General features: G+C 42.3%; 1 protein-coding gene across 1 annotated transcript; it reads right to left on the reverse strand.

The window, feature by feature from the left end:
* Nucleotides 1–12,926: 12,926 nt before the first annotated feature.
* Nucleotides 12,927–20,221, reverse strand: LOC6543427. The gene is made up of 6 exons (XM_001968128.3): nucleotides 20,150–20,221; nucleotides 17,236–17,920; nucleotides 16,956–17,173; nucleotides 16,758–16,902; nucleotides 16,097–16,702; nucleotides 12,927–15,237 (listed from the first exon to the last, which is right to left on the reverse strand). Exons 1-6 carry the CDS (start codon nucleotides 20,206–20,208, stop codon nucleotides 13,063–13,065), a joined length of 3,888 nt encoding a protein of 1,295 aa, XP_001968164.2. The 5' UTR covers nucleotides 20,209–20,221; the 3' UTR covers nucleotides 12,927–13,062.
* Between the last annotated feature and the right edge of the window lie 202 nt (nucleotides 20,222–20,423).

Consider the following 20,423-nt stretch of genomic DNA (forward strand, 5'->3'; position numbering starts at 1 on the left):
AATAAGGTAAAAGCAATAATTACATCAAAACGTCAGTTCAAAATGAAGCTGAACCTATTTGAGCACACCAAACAATAACTAGCTCCTCGTCATCTCAGTATGTCTTCTGGTAATCCCCACAAATTATCCATAAGCCGATACCTAATGGACAAAAGCCCCTTAATAATGTTGGTAACAACACCTACTTAAGAGAAGAGAGGGGAAGCCAACGCAGAAACTAAATCACAGCCAGTTCACCCGATCTTGGGGGTACGGAATGATTCCGGCTCAGATCCGGAATCGAAGCTGCCATTAATCAGTGGTCTTCCCATAAATCAGCAAGTGAAGGGACAGCGGAGTGGAGAAAACGGGAGTTTGGCGTGATCAAAAACAAGGCAGTCATCTTCTGAGAGAGGATGCCACAAATATACAATTATGAATAAATTAGAAACAAATTAAGTATGTTAATGAGTCGCCCGTTCGGAGACGAAGTCAAAGTCAAGAGCCGAAGAGAGAGGCGGCCACTAACAAAGTCTCTGTCTCTCTACGCTTCTTGTTGGTGAATTATGCGCGGTAATTAATAAAATGGAATATTTATGATAACATTTATAAAACACGAAGTTGCCTAATTCGATTACCAGATTTTTGGTCAGCCGCTCATTTTTTATTGAGCTCAAATGCGAAGCGGAAAAATAAGAAATCGAAAGGGCCATCCATGGTCATGGACTCCACCTCAGATGGCCTGGTAATTGCGATGAGGTGGAACTGTGATAATCATGTTTAGCCGCCGGGCCTGCATGATATTTTCTGCCTTCCCGGAGAGGCTGGTAACATATCATGCATTTCAATGAGGCGTCAAATGCAGAATATGAACGAGAACCCAAGAGCAAGGTCCAACAATTAATTTGCATAATAATCAAGCCAAGAGGAGGAAAAGGGGAAGTGGGAAGTTCAACAACCATATTAATAATCATTAATTAAGGCGACTAATTAACACTGACATTAAGAGACTGCATTTTAATTACCACCCCGACTGGATATGCTTTTAGGTTTGTTTTTATACCCGTTACTCGTAGAGTAAAAGGGTGTACTAGAATCGTTGAAAGAAATGTAACAGGCAGAAGAAAGCGTTTCCCACCACATAAAGTATATATATTCTTGATCAGGATCAATAACCATGTCAGAATTGGACCATGAAATTGAACCATTGCAATTGGACCAGGATCGAATTGGCCATGTCCGCCTGTCCCTCCGTCTGTCCGTATGAACGCCTCGATCTCAGCAACAACAAAAGCTAGAATGTTGAGATTATGCATGCAGCTTTCAGAGACATAGACGCAGCGCAAATTTATTTCCAAATGCTGTCACGCCTAAGCAATTCTCTAAAAACCTGCATATCATATCATATATCATATTAATTTTTCTGATGCATGAAATCCAAAAAAATATATAAAAAATACCAAAGCTTGAGGTTCTAAGCTCTATAACTCAACTTATCATAATCAGATTTTTAAGTGGCATACCTCTAAATGTTTCTGGCGCAATTCTCTAAAAAACTGCATTCAAATTTAGAAATTCTTTTTTTTTTAGTTTTTTTGTAATTTTTCTGATGTATGATGTTGTAGAAATTCAAGATTATTAAGAAATGCCCCAAGGCTGAAGTTCTAAGCTCCATATCTCAACTTATCTTGATCGGATTTTGAAGTGGCATACCTCTAAATGTTTCTGAAGCAATTCTCTAAAAAACTGCATTCAAATTTAGAAATTCTTTTTTTTTTAGTTTTTTTGTAATTTTTCTGATGTATGATGTTGTAGAAATTCAAGATTATTAAGAAATGCCCCAAGGCTGAAGTTCTAAGCTAAATAACTCAACTTATCTTGATCGGATTTTGAAGTGGCATACCTCTAAATGTTTCTGGCGCAATTCTCTAAAAAAACTGCATTCAAATTTAGAAAAAAAAATTTTTTAATTTTTTTGTAATTTTTCTGATGTATGATGTACAAATTCAAATAAATTAAAAAATGTCCTAAGGCTGAAGTTCTAAGCTCCATAACTCAACTTATCTTGATCGGATTTTGAAGTGGCATACCTCTAAATATTTCTGGAGCAATTCTCTAAAAAACTGCATTCAAATTTAGAAAAAACATTTTTTTAATTTTTTTGTAATTTTTCTGATGTATGATGTTGTACAAATTCAAATAAATTAAAAAATGTCCTAAGGCTGAACTTCTAAGCTCCATAACTCAACTTATCTTGATCGGATTTTGGAGTGGCATACCTCTAAATGTTTCTGGAGCAATTCTCTAAAAAACTGCATTCAAATTTAGAAATTCTTTTTTTTTCAGTTTTTTTGTAATTTTTCTGATGTATCATGTTGTACAAATTCAAATAAATTAGAAAATGTCCTAAGGCTGAAGTTCTAAGCTCCATAACTCAACTTATCTTGATCGGATTTTGAAGTGGCATACCTCTAAATGTTTCTGGAGCAATTCTCTAAAAAACTACATTCAAATTTAGAAAAAAAAATTTTTTAATTTTTTTGTAATTTTTCTGATGTATGATGTTGTACAAATTCAAATAAATTAAAAAATGTCCTAAGGCTGAAGTTCTAAGCTCCATAACTCAACTTATCTTGATCGGATTTTGAAGTGGCATACCTCTAAATACTTCTGGAGCAATTCTCTAAAAAATTGCATTCAAATTTAGAAATTATTTTTTTTTTAGTTTTTTTGTAATTTTTCTGATGTATGATGTTGTAGAAATTCAAGATTATTAAGAAATGCCCCAAGGCTGAAGTTCTAAGCTAAATAACTCAACTTATCTTGATCGGATTTTGAAGTGGCATACCTCTAAATGTTTGTGGCGCAATTCTCTAAAAAACTGCATTCAAATTTAGAAATTCATTTTTTTTTCATTTTTTTGTAATTTTTCTGATGTATGATGTTGTACAAATTCAAATAAATTAGAAAATGTCCTAAGGCTGAAGTTCTAAGCTCCATAACTCAACTTATCTTGATCGGATTTTGAAGTGGCATACCTCTAAATGTTTCTGGAGCAATTCTCTAAAAAACTGCATTCAAATTTAGAAATTATTTTTTTTTAAGTTTTTTTGTAATTTTTCTGATGTATGATGTTGTACAAATTCAAATAAATTAGAAAATGTCCTAAGGCTGAAGTTCTAAGCTCCATAACTCAACTTATCTTGATCGGATTTTGAAGTGGCATACCTCTAAATACTTCTGGAGCAATTCTCTAAAAAATTGCATTCAAATTTAGAAATTATTTTTTTTTTAGTTTTTTTGTAATTTTTCTGATGTATGATGTTGTAGAAATTCAAGATTATTAAAAAATGTCCTAAGGCTGAAGTTCTAAGCTCCATAACTCAACTTATCTTGATCGGATTTTGAAGTGGCATACCTCTAAATGTTTCTGGAGCAATTCTCTAAAAAACTGCATTCAAATTTAGAAATTTATTTTTTTTCAATTTTTTTGTAATTTTTTCTGATTTATGATGTTGTACAAATTCCAGATTATTAAGAAATGCACCAAGGCTGAAGCTCTAAGCTCCATAACTCAACTTATCTTAATCTTATTTTGTAGAGGCATACCCCAACTCCACCGCCCACAAGCCGCCCAAAACTGTCATTTTTGAATATATCACGAAAAATTTCTATAAATATGCCAAAAACTTTTTGCACGCCACTCCAACGCCCACAAGCCGCCCAACTGACACGCCCACACTTTTGAAAAATGTTGTGGTACTTTTTCAGTTTTTTATATATCTTGTAAATTTCCATAGATTTGCAAAAAACTTTTTGCCATTTTTATGCACTTTATAATTTTTTTCCCAATTTCTACCGATATTCCAGAAAATGTTGAAATTTCTCGTTTGCACTTCCACTTGCTGAGTAACGGGTATCTGATAGTCGGGGACCTCCACTCTAGCATTCTATTTTGTTTTTTTTTATTTGGTGCCTGCACTTTTTAACGATTGCAGTGGGAAATTTGTTGTCGCCATGTTTTTAAAAAAATACTTAAACGAGTAATTTCCATTTTAAAATTTTTGTACGCCAATTACTGTAAGTACTTATTAAAATGTCTATGCACGGCAGGTATTTGTGTAATATCTCTATGCTGTTTTAGTAACTGCATTTAATTTGTTAACAAATTTACACAGAAACATTCGATTAAAGTGCATTTCGTTTGGTTTTAATGTAATTTAACAGCAACACTAACTTAATTGTTAATTCCACATGCCGCGGAGAGTGAGCAGCAAAACATAAGACAACCTGGGCAGTTTTTTTTCTGCTTATTTTTCTTCTTTCTCTATACATTATTTTGTTGCCTTGCGAGAAAAAATGCAGCTTTAGTTTTTTTGTACCTTTTTGTTGTATCTGCTGGATATGTAATTGCCGTGGCTTATGTGTGTGTGTTTCGTGTGTTGGCGCAATTAAGTTTGCGTTTAATTTGCAATTATCCAAACGACTCGAACTAATTAGCGCCACTTTGATTAAACTTAGCAGCACAAAATTGAAATGTAAAAGGAAAACGAAAATGTTTTCAATTTTTCACGAGTAGTAACCACAGAAATTTTCAGAAATCACAATTAAGTTTGTCCCTGAAATATTTATAAACATATTCAAAAATAGTCGTGAAATTGGCCACAAAATCCCAGCCTACTATTTTTTTGTTTTATGACAATACAATATAATGAATTCATTGAGACAAAGAAAAGACTTAGGCAACGAACTTGCTGATGGAACTAAGGGCCGAAGGAAAAAAGACATAACGGCTACATAAAATTTTTCCCATGTAAATAAAAACAAAAATCCAGTTACGCATGCATATTATTTTGGGGAAGATGTAGTGGGATCAGTGATGAGATAATCTCAGCGATATAAGGGAGACTTGTGGGCAAATTTATCAGATTATATGTGAGCTCACCTTATTGATATATAATCTAAAACACACCATTTTACAACAGCGACACTTTTACAACGCTGTGATAAGCATTGATCGTATTCCGAACGACTCTATCAATACTGTGTTATGAAACCCAAGTTGAATCCAGATTAGCTTTAATCGCGAAGTGGCAGATCGAAAAAAGGGCAAAGAAAGCAAACAATTCCACTAGCTTTCCAATTAAAGTAAGCGAGCGGTTTTCGAGCTGCTTGACTCGAACACTATTGCATGCGCCTTTTCCGCTTTTGTGTTTTTAGGGCGAGTGCTTAAAATTTAAATATAAATCATCGGAGGTGTAGCGCTCCAGCCCGCGTCCTCACAAGCGCCGACAAAACGGTAATGATGTGACTTTTATTATACTACTCCACAGCGAGGAGGAACCCACGGAAGAGACCCCAAAGAAGAAGACGATGAGAAACATTTGGCGCCGTGGCAATTAGTTATCAAAGGCGACGTGCATTGACAAGCAAAAGTCAAGGCACTCGAAGCCACCCAAAGAACACGAAAAGCTATATAAAGGGATATTATCCAAACAAATTATGACTCATCAAGAGTGCAGTACGAGCACCAGAGCTAACTTACACGAAGGTGGAGCGGAACGGAGATCGACTACCGAAGTTGCTGTAGGTGAGGACCGCACCGTAGCGACTTGAGATTCCCCATTTCCCGTGAAGTACCTTCTTCGGATTTCGTAGGCCCGCCCCGAATCATGACAGCGTGTGCCGGGCCAAGACAATATTAAAACGTAGCGCAGCTAAAAATTAATCCTTATCGACGACTTCGGGGAGCTGGCCGGCGAATGTGCATACGAGTGCACATGAATATGTGGCATGGCTGGCTGGTGGGGATGCCTGGCCCTCCGCTTATGGCTGCCACTCGATCAGAGGCGTCCGGGAGGGTCTGTTGCAAATGGTAGCCGAACAGCAGCAGCAGAAGCAGAAACAACTTAGCACGAGACACTTCGCGGGGCACACCTCACACGCAACGCAAGTTCAGGGATTTACTGCTGAGGCACAGCACTGAATATCTGAGAGCTCAGCTTCTAGGCAACATATATAAAATAAATAAATATTTCCACTTATTTTCTGAGATTGATATTATAGCTCTCATATTTTTAGACCCGTGTGTAACATTCTGCTCAAACATTCCCATGCGGGCAGTGAATTTATAATTCAGATCAAGCCGAGTGGAGTCTGAATCAATGCGCTAATTAAATAAACATAAAAGTCTTGGGTCGGGCATTTTCTACGCCTCCTTAGCTTATCTGCGAACGACATGTGTTAGAGATCGGATCGCTTATGCAAATTAGCATATTCCACTCGATTCGGGTATCCAAACCCACGCAGCCGGGCACTAGGATCGATAATGAGCTGATTAAACCGTTTTCGAATGTATTTTTCACTCGTAGGTGTTGCAGCGTGCAAGATTAGATTAGGGTAATCAGCTCGATCAGCTGGATGAGCCGCAGAAGAAAGATAGATATGGGGGACATCAGAAAGCCAACGATCGGAGATCAAAACAAAAGCCTTCGATGGAACATTCGATAAGTGGAGCGACTGCCTTTCGATAATTGTGGGGCAACAGTAATTAACTCGGCCGCTGCACATTGCAATGCGAATTATAATTCGAGTTTGCCACAAATTAAAATTGCCATCCGGCGAGGCATCCGCGGCATGCGACGGTGCAAAATCTGACAAGCGGCTACAGCATAATAATAAATGTGAAATTAAATAGGACGCAGCAAGCAGCTGCCCCTGATCACTGACAGAAATTATAGACCGAGTGCGAGAAAGCGTAGTACAAATATTTGTACTAAAACATTGGTAATTTAGTCTTAGGTTGGCTTTCAAATTAATATTACACTTATATAAGCTTTGGAATTTATAAAATCATTTCATAAATTGATGAATCAAACACATATATGTGGTCTAATTTTCGCCGACAAAGATATTTAAAAATTTGTTGAAGACACAATTTTTTACAGTCGCTGACATATTTGGACGTGAATCCCCAAAAAAGCGGCCCAGCCTGCCTTTTTAGCCGCTCGGCTCACTAATTTGCCATTTAGTCGAACATCCCAGGTATTTTGGTGACAAGAGCAAGAGCAGCAGACAGCTCCTGGCCGAAACTTTAATGGCTTAATGTGGCAAATGTGGCAACGAGGCCAATCCGGATCTGGCCGAGAATTGGTCACATTTCGAACCATTCCTACGCTATTCGCCTGACTTTTCAATCAGTTCAGCGAATGGAGAGAGGATGCTGGGCAATTACCCGCCGCAGATCGCTTAAAATCTTATTAAGTTTTGTTTGTTTTCATCATTACATTCACGGCCGGGGCCATTTTCGGCCATTAAGAGTGAAAATCTTGTGTAAATCGAATTATTTGTAATTTATGGTGTGGCAGCAGCAGAGGATTATTACCCACCGAGAGGAGGCATCATCACCGGGCAACCGGGCTGGAGTGCAAGTTCCTGATCCAGGCATAGCTAAACCAATAACCATTAAGCGTGCTAAAATCAATCGCAATTGCCTGCTCCTCCCCCCAAAACCGAAGCGAACCTTTCCAGATCCCCGCCAGAAATCCCGATCCACCTTCATCTGCGGTTACAATTTGCAGACGATTTGCGGTTACGATTTTTTCTCTTTGTTGGCAGCACAAGAGCCAATATGGCTGGAGGATCCACAAGTGACGAGGAGGGGCAGCGATCAGCAGACCAAACTGGTTCAAAAAGATTATCGATTTTCAATTACCGATGCGGCGAGTGTGCGGCTAAGTAGTTTGGTTTTTGTTTGGTCTAGCAATTTTCGAGCCGAACTGCAGCTGGCCCAGGAATCATTTAGCAACTAAGCGAGCGAGCGGACAAAAAAGGGAAACTAAATTGAGTAAATAAAAATTGGAAGGCTGAAGGATAGTGGAGAAGAAAAAGCAAGTTTCTTAACATATGCAACTATTAAACAACGAGCTGAGATGGAGACAACTCCTTGGATCCGTGTATCCAAATGTATTTTTTGTATCTAGTGACCCCATTCCAATATAGTTTATTAGTTATTCTGCATTAAAAATAATGAGACGTAATAAAATAAATTTTAACTGCGCGCTTTAGCTGATTAGCCGGCTTTACAAATTAAGTGCGACACTCGGCAGCATGTTCCTATCAGACGCGTCAGTCACTTACTCACTAACTAACTTTGTGGCTCTAACTAACTAAATGGCCAACTAGGCGAGTGAGTGAGCTGACCATATGCGATCACGGACATATATACACATATCTTATCTAACGAATCGTTTAGCAAGTCTAACCCGTTTCTGAGGCGTGTGACTTGGCCGAACTGGCGAACTATGAATGAAAGCGGTTGACTGCGATCGAAATTAGTATGAGACGGGGGGCGAGCTGGGGAGCGGAGCTATGCTAATCGCTGGGATTATAATTAATTAATTAGCCAGCCGGCAGCGATCTCACTGCCCATTTCTCTGTCTTCATGGGCGGACATGCGCATCTCTTCAGACGAGTTTGTTGCCAGAGTCTTTCGTTCGCTTTTACGTGGGGGCTTAATGCTTTCAGCGAAGCGTCAGAAATTTAATCAAAAATTTCATAAACGCTCGGCGGTCAAGCTGCACATTTAATGACAATAATTTGCGTAATGGATTTTCATGTTCTCGTAATTGAATTTATTTTAATTTAAACTAAATTGCGCTACGCGTTACACGAATTGGGATCGGAGCCTTGGAATATATAATTTTATGCGCTCACGCGGCCCCTCCACTAATTGATTATAATTCTGTCAGTCGCCACCGTTGCCTGGCTGCAGGTTCAGATGGATCTGGTCCCCTGTTTTCGGGCCTCCGGACACTCGGAACGGCCGTCCTTCTGCTTCATATTTCGCGCATTATTTCGCGCTCGTTAGCTGGCTAGGGGCTACAGCTACAACTCCATCCTATCGCCATCCCATCGTCGTCGCCCTGACCATCAGCATAACCAACTCCATCACCAGCTTTAATGCCCATCATCATCAACAGCATCATGGTGCTGCTACATCGACCACTCACAGCTAGAGGTGGGTCAAAATTAAAAACGAAAACCCACCGCAGTAAAGGAGTTTGTGGGAGACAGCAGCGGCCTATTTGACTTGTTTAGGAATAAAAAAAACCGCACGAAAATAAAACCACTTTTGGCACATGTCGTTTTCCGATTTTCTTCCTGAAATATACGTTTTTTGGTCGAAAGAAAAAAATAATGGTCCAAAAGTGGAATGGCATACCTCGTTGAACTCGCCACAAAATTTCCAACCGAGTGGCAGTTAAGGCTGGAAAATTTAATTTTTATCCATTTTCCGCGAGTTTTAATGATGTAACCCCTTAAAAACACATTTTGGCTATCAGTTGCACAAAACACAAAACAGCTGAAGACCGCACAATAAAAAAACAATTTTTGTCCAAAAGCCCTTTTTCTAATTTGATGCCTTAACTTGACTTACTTACAGCTAAAAAAAGGATAACAAAATGTAGCCATTTTTGCCACATGTTCTCTTCTGATTTTATGATATCGATTCTTGGGACATGTTTTTTGCAGACCATTGGTTTAGGGAAATAAAAGTTTCCCCGAAGGAATCACGCACTCCTCTCTACCTCAAACACTCAGTACCCGGCAGGTGTTTTCGAATCAATACGGGGATCGATTCGCCTCGTCGTAGCCTGTTAAGAAATACTCATCGCCTGGCACTCTGAGGTGGAGAGCAACCCAAGGAAACCGGAGCTCGGTAAGTGTGTGCTTCAAAATTGTTTGATGAATTTTATAATAGTGGGACATTATGTTTGCTTCCGCTCGCTGTTGCCACAATTTACTTTTTATGAATGTCAATGGTTTTTTAATTAATTACAGGCCATTTTCGGGCTGCCCCCTTTCGATACTTTACGAGCCAGTCTGGTTTTTATATGCAAAATCTTAACATGCTTTGGTTACTCGCATAAATCTGAAATTTATCTTTGGCCATTAAAGAAGCCCAGCTCGATTCGATTCAATGCGATGTGATCGTTTAATTTTTATTTTAAAAGCCATGAAAATAATTGCCAAATTAAATGCAAGTCCCTAATCTCGTCAAAGCTGCGCGTTATAAAATTAATGTTTTTAAATTTTTGTTTACGGTTTTTAGATAAATGTACTAGTATAAACGGTATCACTTCATCCACAGTCGAAAACCTTAACATAACCCTTTGTACTCCATCGATCTGTTTCACGTCAGTTCATTAAAGGCGCTTAAATTGTATCTCAATGTGGGACTCTGGCTTGAAATCGGGCTTGGCACTCCACACGAACGCCAGAAGCGCAGAAATCCAATCAAAAAGCAGCCCAAGACGCCACCAACACAAGAACCCCAGCTTGAAATTAAATTTGGAGTCGGAGTTGGGGTAAGCCAACTCCGAAGTGGCCAAGTCGACCCCCTGTGCGAGCCATTGTCGTAAATCACACATTAAAATATTTATTTGTATTTTTACTTGTTCAGAAATTAGCTAAGAGCCCCAGTCGAGATCCGAAACCGACTCGGGGTCGGGAGTCGGACTCCGGCTTTGTTGTGCGAATGAATTTTAATTTCCTTTTTATGATATTTTAATTTATTTAAGCGTAAATCAAAACCAAAACGAGACGTGCTCTCGATCTCTTTCCTTTTTTCTTTCAGCCAGAGGCTGCACTTTTAATAAATTAGATTACCTTCGGTTTGGCACTTACAAAAATTATTTTTAAATAGGGATCCATGCATATCGATTATTTGAATATGTCGTTATATAGTTAATTATATTTAATGTAAATTAATGAAGCATATTAATAAAGATAACTATTTATTTAACAAATATTAGTTTATTTTCAGAAATCCTTAGACCCGCTTTCTGTAGTATGAAGTAGTGGGCAGTAGCACTTATTATGCTTCCTCTATTCTTCCTAAGATCCACACTGGTCTTTTCTTTGAGTGTTGCTTACCCGATTTTTGGAGCGAAGCGGCGCTTCCTCGGATCTCCGACATCCGCGCGAACTGCATAAATCTTGAAAGGCTCACCAAGCCCTACCAACAGGGAGTGGATCGGAATGGGAGTGGACTTGAGGTGGACTAACAAGCTGGAAAAACACTCTAGAGCCCTGGCATGCAGACAAAGATTGCTTTTTCACAGCTTGTGGTACGTCCGGCAGTTTATTAATTTGACGTTTCCAGTTGCAGGCCAGAGATGGTCCAGAGATGATCTCGGCCAGAAACAGTCAGAGCAGTTAACGGTGCAACAATTTGTATACATTTTTAGCCCCTGAGAGTACTCCCTTTTGTGAGCGGTGCGAAGTCGGGGTCCCACAACAATTAGTGCACGAATGGGACCTGAAATTCGGTTCCATCTAATTAGGCCGACCCTTACAGAGTTTATTAAAGATGTCTGGATGCTAAAAAAAGCTCAAAAGCTCAGAGCTGTAAGTGTAAGTTTTCCAAAAGTCCGGCAGATGGCGGCAGCGCTGTCTTTCCTCTTATACGCTGTAAACTATGCTGTTTTAAGGGGTTTTCATGCATGTTGCAAGTCCTTAACAGGATCCAGCTCAACTCCTCATTACTATTTATTATTTCAAATATTTAATTTTACTGGGAATGTACAGTCCTTGAAATGTAGCAGAATTTAACTTAAGGTGTCAAAACAAATCTTCTTCCCACTTACTGTAAGTACGCAAGGCGCGCACAAGCCACTTTTAACTATTGTTGCACTGTTACTTTACCTCATCGAACATTTCAATAGAAGCTGTATTCCCCAGCAAACCTCCCTTAACTCAATATTTATATCTTAACAGTTCTGGAAATATAACCTTTTATAACTTTTGTTGCACTGTTACTTTACCTCATCGAACATTTCAATAGAAGCTGTTTTCCCCAGCAAACCTCCCTTAACTCAATATGTATATCTTAACAGTTCTGGTAATAGAACCACTTTTAACTTTTGTTGCACTGTTACTTTACCTCATCAAACATTTCAATAGAAGCTGTTTTCCCCAGCAAACCACCACCTTAACCAATATGTGTAACTTAACAGTTCTGGTAATAGAACCTTTTATAACTTTTGTTGCACTGTTACTTTACCTCATCGAACATTTCAATAGAAGCTGTTTTCCCCAGCAAACAACCACCTTAACCAATATGTGTACCTTAACAGTTCTGGTAATAGAACCACTTCTTGTTGGAAGCCCTAACATAGCGACTGGAAGTGTTCATTTATTCGAGGGGTAGCCAGTGGAGTGAACCCACAACAGAAGTCTGTTGACCAAAAGAGCTTTACAGAGCTCTACACATGGGTAATAACATTTGGCAAGGATTTAAGAAGGACTTCCTGTTGTTGACAGTTTGCTGTTGGACGGAAGACAGGGGATAAGTTAATGTACAATCTCTGTTCGCTTTAAAAGCATATGAGGCGATGTTGTCTTTATGCCTGAACAGAGTCGCCCGCACAGACTATGCCACCCAACAATTGCTGGCGGTTACACGCCTTGAGTTGAGGGGGAAAGGAATTTGCATAAAGCAGCCTTGTCGGGGATATGGAGGAGTCCCCGTCGGAGTCGGATGGCGATGGCGATGGCGATGACGATGTCGCCAACTTGTTAGCGGACGCTGGCATTTTTACTTCATATGCAGAGATAATGCGCCGCCCATTGCCACCCAATGGCCACGTCCTTGCAATCCCCCTTGCACCCCTTCATTCACCCAGCCACATGTCAGTGGCAGCCTCCATGCTCCGTGCTCCATATTCCCTCTTCTTGCTTCGTATTCTGCATAGCGTGCAATGTCATGGCTGCGTGCGTGGCTAAGAGAGCACAAAAGTCGCCCGGAAAGGGGAGCCAGTCTGTGTCCGCTCCCTTGGGAGATGATATGGAAAGCCGGAGGAGAGGGGTTGTTTTGTGATTAGTGTTTCAGACTTGGCTTCAGCGATACTCACAAATGCCAATTATAACATATTTTCCTTAGCTTACATGGACACCAAAATATACATCTTTATTTGCGGTAAAATATATGAATTATCAATAGCCGTGTGTGCTTTTCACTGGTCCTAGAAGTTTTATCAGCCGGCTATTGTGGTCGTTGTTAAATCTATTGAACATCTTTCAGTGCTCGCTATCCGTGTGCTTCTGCTCGTCTAATTGCTCCGATGTCGCTTGACCCGATGTCGGTTGACCCGATTCCTGACCTCCGGTATTTTCCTCCTCAACCTTATTTTGCGGGGTAGCTTTTATGTCCAATATATCATCCTGATTTTGGTATTCGGTAGAAGAATTTGAGGTCTGATTGGAAGTTTCTGTACTCTTGTTTTCAGACTCCACTGACTCAGCTTCCAGAGCTTTTCCTGGAAACGGCAGTGCCCTTAGTCTCTGCACCATATCCTCAAGGGTTTCGGGGGCTTCCTTCTGGACAGCTTCCCTTCCAGAAGATCGCTTCTTGGCCGCATCATCCTGGCGAGTGGCAGCACACAACTGGGATTGTGGCCTGCTCCTCATCGCCGTGGTCTTGGGAATGGCTCCCGTGGATTGTAGTTTTAGTGCTAACTGACTAGCAGTGGTGGTGACTGTTACGGAACAAGCTGCTCCCTCGCCTTCCTCCTCGGAATGGCCGACAATCCTAGTGCTGGCTTTGGAGCTGGTGGCTTCTTCGGACGGCACAGTTTGTTCCAGCAGTTCTGCTTCCTGACGCCGAGTAGCTTCTCTTTCCGCAATCCTGTTGATCATGGCTGTGCCCCTTTCGGATGTAGAGCTCAAACGGGCAATCAGTTCGTTTCCTTGGAGCTCCAGAAGACGGAGACGTTCGGCCCTATTAGCCGATACCCTTTCAATGTCCTCCAATCGTTGCTCTAAAGTGTGCGACACGCTAACAGAGCTTTGAGCCTGATCCCGCTGAGGATTTGGGCCGTACTGTTCATGCAGCGTATCCAACTTGGTAGCTAAGTTTTCACCGCGCTCAGCATTTCTAGAGAGCTGTGATATTAGCTGACGACTTTCATGCTCCATACGCTGAATCCTCGCTGCCCTTCTGGATGTGTACTCCTCTTCCTCAGCGGTGAGAGGAGATGTAGCTGGAGGGGATTCACTTTTGGGTGCCGGCATTGCTTCCTCCTCTGTGTTGCTTTCGAAGCTCGGCTCTCTGCTTGGTGCTCTTCTAATCCTGTCCAGAGATTTTTTAAGGTAGTGGCCTCGATCTGCAGTGCGCCTAATCCTTGACATCAGTTGGCGCGACTCCTCCTCCAGGCGCCCCAACCGCTCCGATCGTTTCCTTGTGTACTCCTCCTCCCGCGGTGTAAGGCTTCCGGTGGCCGGTGCTGAACTGGCCCTGGTCATTCGCTCTATGCGCTTCCTGTTAATGAACTCCTCCAGAGGCACGGCATGCTGGGCGGGAGCAATGTCATCCTGGAACTGGCACAACTGAATCTCAAGGCGCTCCCGATTTCCAGAGGTTTCTAAGACTTGCTGAATAAGGTTTTTACACTGCTCCTCAAGCTTCTGGATGCGACTGGCTGTGCCTGCCGTTTCACTTGATCCTCCCACACTTCTTTGCCTGCTTCTGGAGCTGTGTAGCGACTTGGGAAGGACACCATGGGCTCCTTCCTCCTCAGGCTCATGCTCCCCAACTTCTGCTCCTTCCTCGCCTAAAGGATACGCACCTTCTTCCCTCCAGCCGCAAGTAGGTGGAGCACTGTTCCAGCGAAGAACGATATTATCAGCCTCAACTTCCTCGCCCTGGAAACCCTGACGCCCAGGAGACGTGCTTTGCATCCGCTTTATTTTACGCGTATGTTCGAATTGATCCCTAAGAAGCTTCCGGCGACAAGTGACCGAGGAAGTGGAGACTTCTACAGGATCCACGGTACTCAGATCCCGCTCCTCATCCGATTGGGGACCCGAATCGCTGTAACCGCTCTCTGCCGAGTGATTTGCATCCTCCAATTTTCTCCTGGCGAATTCCCTTCGCCACTCGTCACACTGCTCCTGGCTCTCGTCGTTCTTGGCCCTGGCCAAGGCCCACTTCCGGCGGCAGTACTCCAGCTCATCCTTGAGCTCGCTCAAGAGACGCCTCTTCTGCTGCAACTGATAGCGCAGGATCTGCTCCTGTGTGTGGAGCTGGCGATGCTGGCGCTGCATCTTGCCCACTAGGTGCCAGGTTTTGGTTAGCTCCAAGCTCACACCGCTCAACCGCTTCTCCTGTTGGTTGAGGCGGTAGTCCAGATGGCTGTTAAGGGTTTTTAGTCGGTTTGTCTCCTTCACCAGCGACTTCTTCTCCAGAATAAGGTCCTGAAATAAAAAGGCATTGGTTTTTTGACGGTACTTAAGCAGGGGCTTGGCCTGAAGTGAAAACTTCTAAAGTGCTCTATCGGGAGATGGTCAAACTTTTCAATCAATTAGAGTTTAAGCCAAGATAACAATGGTCGCATAAAATGAACAAAAAGGGAGATACCCTAATAGATGTGTGTTTTTCTACTCTTGAAGTTAACTAGTTTTAGTAGTAGTTTTTACTAAAATGGGGAAAATTTTAAAAACTTTTTGCTTGTTTCAATGTGGCTTGTCCATAGATGAATGTGAATAAATATCCTTAACGATGCCGTAGCACTTTGAGTACGTAAACGAAATATACTCCTGAATTAATATTATCCCTACCATTAAAAGAATACCTGAACAGAACCAGAACGCAGTGGAAATAGCCGCTATTCAAGGGTAGCTAAGTGCAACATGTTCTGTACCAACGGCAACTGACCGATAAATTCAATTATGTGCACGACAATGGACCCGACTGCCAAGGCCGTGCCCCAAGGACCCACCCACTTCGCCGATGCTCTCCCACTTCCCTTCTACATCGACGCTCGGCAGGATGTCAGCAATAATGAAGCTGCTCGTGCTCGGCCGCTCGCTCGGCACTAGACTAAATAAAGCGCTTAAGTGAATAATGCAAAACTTTGCAACAGCCACAGACGGAACTCCATGAGGGGGAGTCTCGGAGGCGGATGGTTGCGACTGCGGCGGGCTGCACTTCATCAGCAAACCGGATACGACAACTAACAAGCCCGATTGTCCGCAGCACTTGAAAGAAGGAAGGAACCGACGGTTGTTTTGTTTTTTGCAGTGCAGTAACTGAAACTTGGCAGCTTGGGCTCACCTTTAGTTTGATGTAGGTTTTGCTGACGCTAAGCTCCGCTGGCTTGCGGTGGGACTCGCCTTCGTCCTTGCCAGAAGCGTTGGATGCGGATGAGGACGGAATGGCGGCACTAGAGGATGGCAGCTCCTCCAACTGCACGCGCTCGATTTTGTGGTGGCTCAAGAGCTCCATCAACACTTTCCAAACTTTTGGCAAGTTGCCAATAATTTCTTGGGCCGAGGCAACTTTTCCCATAATTTCGGGCTCATGGCTTTTTAACGAAGCCGCAGTGGCATCCACACCCGAGCTCGAGCCCGAACCCTTCCGGCATTTTTCGTCTGCTCCTCCCGGTTGACAGCCGTCCGTGGTGTCTTCGGTTGTGGCAGTGGGTGTGGGTGTGGGTGTGGCGCTGCGACTTCTATCTGATTCCTCGGCGGAATCCCCATGGCCAGTAGCTTGCTCCACGAGGTCGAAGAGCAACTTGGGCAGAGTGGCTCCGTCGCTGCAGTTTCCCTCCGCTTGGGTCATTTGGTTGAGGAGATGGCGGTTCTCCTCCAGCATTCGATTGACGCGATCGATGTCCATGCTGCTCTTGCCATTGAAGCCCATAATTAGCTGGCTGAAGAGCTGAAAAAGGATATGGCTGTTACTTGAAAATGGCTTCTATATAAGTTCCACTCACCATGTTAACTGCACCCACTTGCTCACTGAGCAGACGCTTCTCAAACTTGTGCTCGCTGCACTCCTCCCGGAGCTTCGCCAGCTCCTCATTGGCCATCTCCACCTCTTTGAGCAGGCTGTGATTGCGGTCCTCCAAGCTCTTATTTCTAGTACAGGAAGAAAGTTCAGTAGACAGTAAAATGGATAGAAATGGGCTTACTTCTCCTGCTCGGCAGTGAGTTCATCTTTCTTGATCGAGATTAGGCGCTGGAGATTCTCGTACTCCGCAGCAGCCACCCTCTGTCGCTCTTCATAAAGTTGCCTTAACTGGCGGATATTCACCAGTTGGCGCTCGTACTCCTGGCGAAGATTATTCGACATAATCTTCATTTCGCGCTCACTAAACGAGTTTTCGATTTCCGTCAGCTTCATTTTGAGCTAGTGAAAACAATTTGTTGAATATTGAACTCGATTTCTGGATGACCTGGATACTAGCTCACCTGAGCACACTGCTCCTCCTTGACACTCAGCATCTGTTTGCAGCAGGAGATGACCTCTTTCAGGGTTCCTACCTGCCGGTGAACCACTTCCACTTCGCCACGCAGTGACAAATTCTCGGCCTGGGCTTGCTGCAAGGCCAGCTGGGCATTGGCCAGTTCGATATTGGCATGGCGACTCCTGGAACTGGGATTCTCATCATCTGGATCTGAATCAGGTTTACTGGGGGTATCCGAGTCGTCGCGCTGAGTATCGGCCTGACCCTCTCCAACCAAATCTTTTCTAAGACGTAAAGTTTCAGACTTTTCTTTGGCCAATTGCTCCTTGAGACTAGCAATCTCATCCCTCAGGCCCTGCACAGCATTTTGGCGAGCCTCTTTTTTCTGACGAAGCTCTTCTCTGAACTCCTCGAGCGTCTGTTCTTTTTGAGGAGACCCATCTCGTTTGTCCTCCATTTCAATTGCGACTTGGCTTTCACGATTTTTCCTTCTATTATCGGGAGGCACCTCCTCAGCTTCTTTTTGGGCTGTAGCTCGGGGGGCCTGTTCCAGAATCAAATCCTCGTGCTCGATGTTGTTCCACCAGGGCTCGTCATCAGTGGACTGCTGCAGCTGCATCTGCGTATCTTCCGCAGACTGTGTGGACTCGGCATTTCCCATGTTCCCCAACAGAACAAAGACGAACGAGCTGTTTATGCGGTTGTGATGATCAGTTTACCAATGCAGATTCGGCTGATACAAAGGGGATGATGCGCCTGGCGAGCGTTAAATTTACGATTCACTTTAATGCGACTTTTCTTCTAGAGAAGAACTCTTTGTCGGCACAAAGAAAACCCAAAGATCCAACGATCCACCGATCAACAGATATGGCACCAATACAAACAGGTACAAGCAATACCAGCAAAATAGGTGTCTATATTTGTGTGGGACGATCACTCACGAGTTTGCAGATTTCGCAATTATCTATTGACTTTCACTTTCTAGCCAAGGAGGTTCGAGAAAAAATAATGGCCCAATTTCCCTTATAATTCTTCACTTGCACATTGAACTTCGGAAGACACGGAAAAAAAGAAACGTAACCAAAGTAAATATCTAGTATACATATGATAAAGTTTTATATGTATTCGTGACGTTGGAAAATTTTTGGGTTCTAATTTCTATCCGTTCGACGGTCGAACGCAACTTTTCGGTTGGCCAGCTCGGGGAAAACTGAGAAAACATCGAATAGATTCAGCTATTTTTAACCCACTACGATCTCTCCTGATTTCACGCGAATTCGGCTCCTCTCCGGCACTCCTCACATAAAATGCTTTGTTTTCGAGCATTAGAGATTCTTTTTATGCTGAGGGTCTGGCAACATGTATGAGAGGCTTCTCAGGACTCTTCCCTTCATATTCTTGATGGTTCTTCTTAGTTTTATGCACATTTTAATTAGAAGAACGTGTCACATGAATCAGTCTAAAATTATACACAGCGTCATCTTAATTATGACTAAGGGGTAAATGAAAACAAACTCTTGCCACATCGCCTGTCGAGAAATGAAGATCAAGACCAGTTGTCAAGAGCTGCCAGAGATAGATCCGCAACACTTACCAGGTGAATGATCTGCACTGTTTTGAGGACGATGTATCCTAACATTAGCAACTTTAACTAGAGGATCGTACGTAAGTATTAAATGTACACAAATGCATTTGAATTGTTCTCAGTCCTCAGTATTAAGGTGAATTACTTCACATTCCTATTCCTATCACTTCCCGATTCATTCACTTTCACAAACTGTTCTTAACGCAACCCAGTCTGACCCACATCCTTTGACCATTATCACTTCCCTAAAGAGAATAAATCTCTGGACCTTTATTAACCAATTTGTGATGGTGGGTAGAGTGCGCGGGATCCCGAACCCAATGGAAATCTTTCGCGCGAAAGTTTCAAATGAAAATCCATTTGCTAGCTAATTTTTTTACTGGCCACGCCAACTTCCTGTTTTTTTCCGCCAGTGCGCGCATTTGAAAAGTGGGAGACGCGCTGCAATGAATCCAAGCCAAGGGCGGTGAAGGTTTTTCCGGGAAAGGAGGATGACAGGATGGCGCACACATTTGGCACAGTGTCGCCAGGCTTGAAAATGAAAATCAACAATGCAATTTGCCATGGTGCCCCGCTCTGCCTCTTATTTCTGGGTTTCTCTGTTGTTTGTAGCGACTAAAAGGGGAAAAAATACTGCTAAAAACTTGAAGCGCCAGCAAAAGTTGTGCCCAGGAACGCCCACAACTTTCACAGAGATTGCACACAGGCAAATGTGCAGCGAAAGTTGCAAGTAGCAAGGATTCGAGACCAGGCAGCAAGGACGCTCTGCACAAAATAAGTTTCCGGAAAATCCATTGTGTTCATTATAATAGAATAGTAAACTGGAGTGACTGGGTTCGGATTGGTGTTCTCAACCTTTTACTTTAGCCCCTGGACCTTCTCAAATTTATGTTGATGTGCTTGATGTTTCGAGAACCAGTCAAACTTGCCACGTTAAAAAAATGTTTTTTCAATTCCAATAAAATCTGGCTTTAACTGAAATTAACACTTACTTTGGGCAAAATATAATATTATGAATTGTCGTATTCTCGCAGTCCATTCATAGACCTTCATCAGCCAGTCAGTGGAGTTTTAGCTCAAGTATTAATCAAACCCGGGGCTAAGAAGCTTGGGGAGGGTACTTCAGCTTAATATGAATGTATGAATGTGGGTCACAACAATGCAACAACTTCATTAGCAAGAGCAACACGTTGGCACATCCTTGCATCCGGTTGCAAGTCTCATTTCCGCAGGAGTTGTAGGAGTTTCCTACTACCGGATATCTTTGCAAGTGCTAAATGGATGTTGGCATATTTGCAAAGTATGCCAAACGTAGCAAATAAACTGTATTTACCTTCCTACGACTTGGGTACACTTGAAAATTGGGTTATCAGGCTTATCAGGCGCGCACATATCAGCTGTTCTTTGCATTAGGTTGGCAGCCCTGTTATTTAAAGGTGAGCTGAGTTCGATTCGGAACCAAACAGAAATTCACCGGCATAAAAGTTAATTTTTGTGTGTTCAGTTAAATCTAAATACTAATTTTATTGATGTTTTTTATTAATAATAAAATACTCATATCTAATAATATACTCATATTTATTCATTCCTATGATTTCCCAAACATA

Source organism: Drosophila erecta, unplaced genomic scaffold, assembly GCF_003286155.1.
Source record: "Drosophila erecta strain 14021-0224.00,06,07 unplaced genomic scaffold, DereRS2 tig00000055-arrow-pilon, whole genome shotgun sequence".
NCBI classification, from domain to species: Eukaryota; Metazoa; Arthropoda; class Insecta; order Diptera; family Drosophilidae; genus Drosophila; species Drosophila erecta.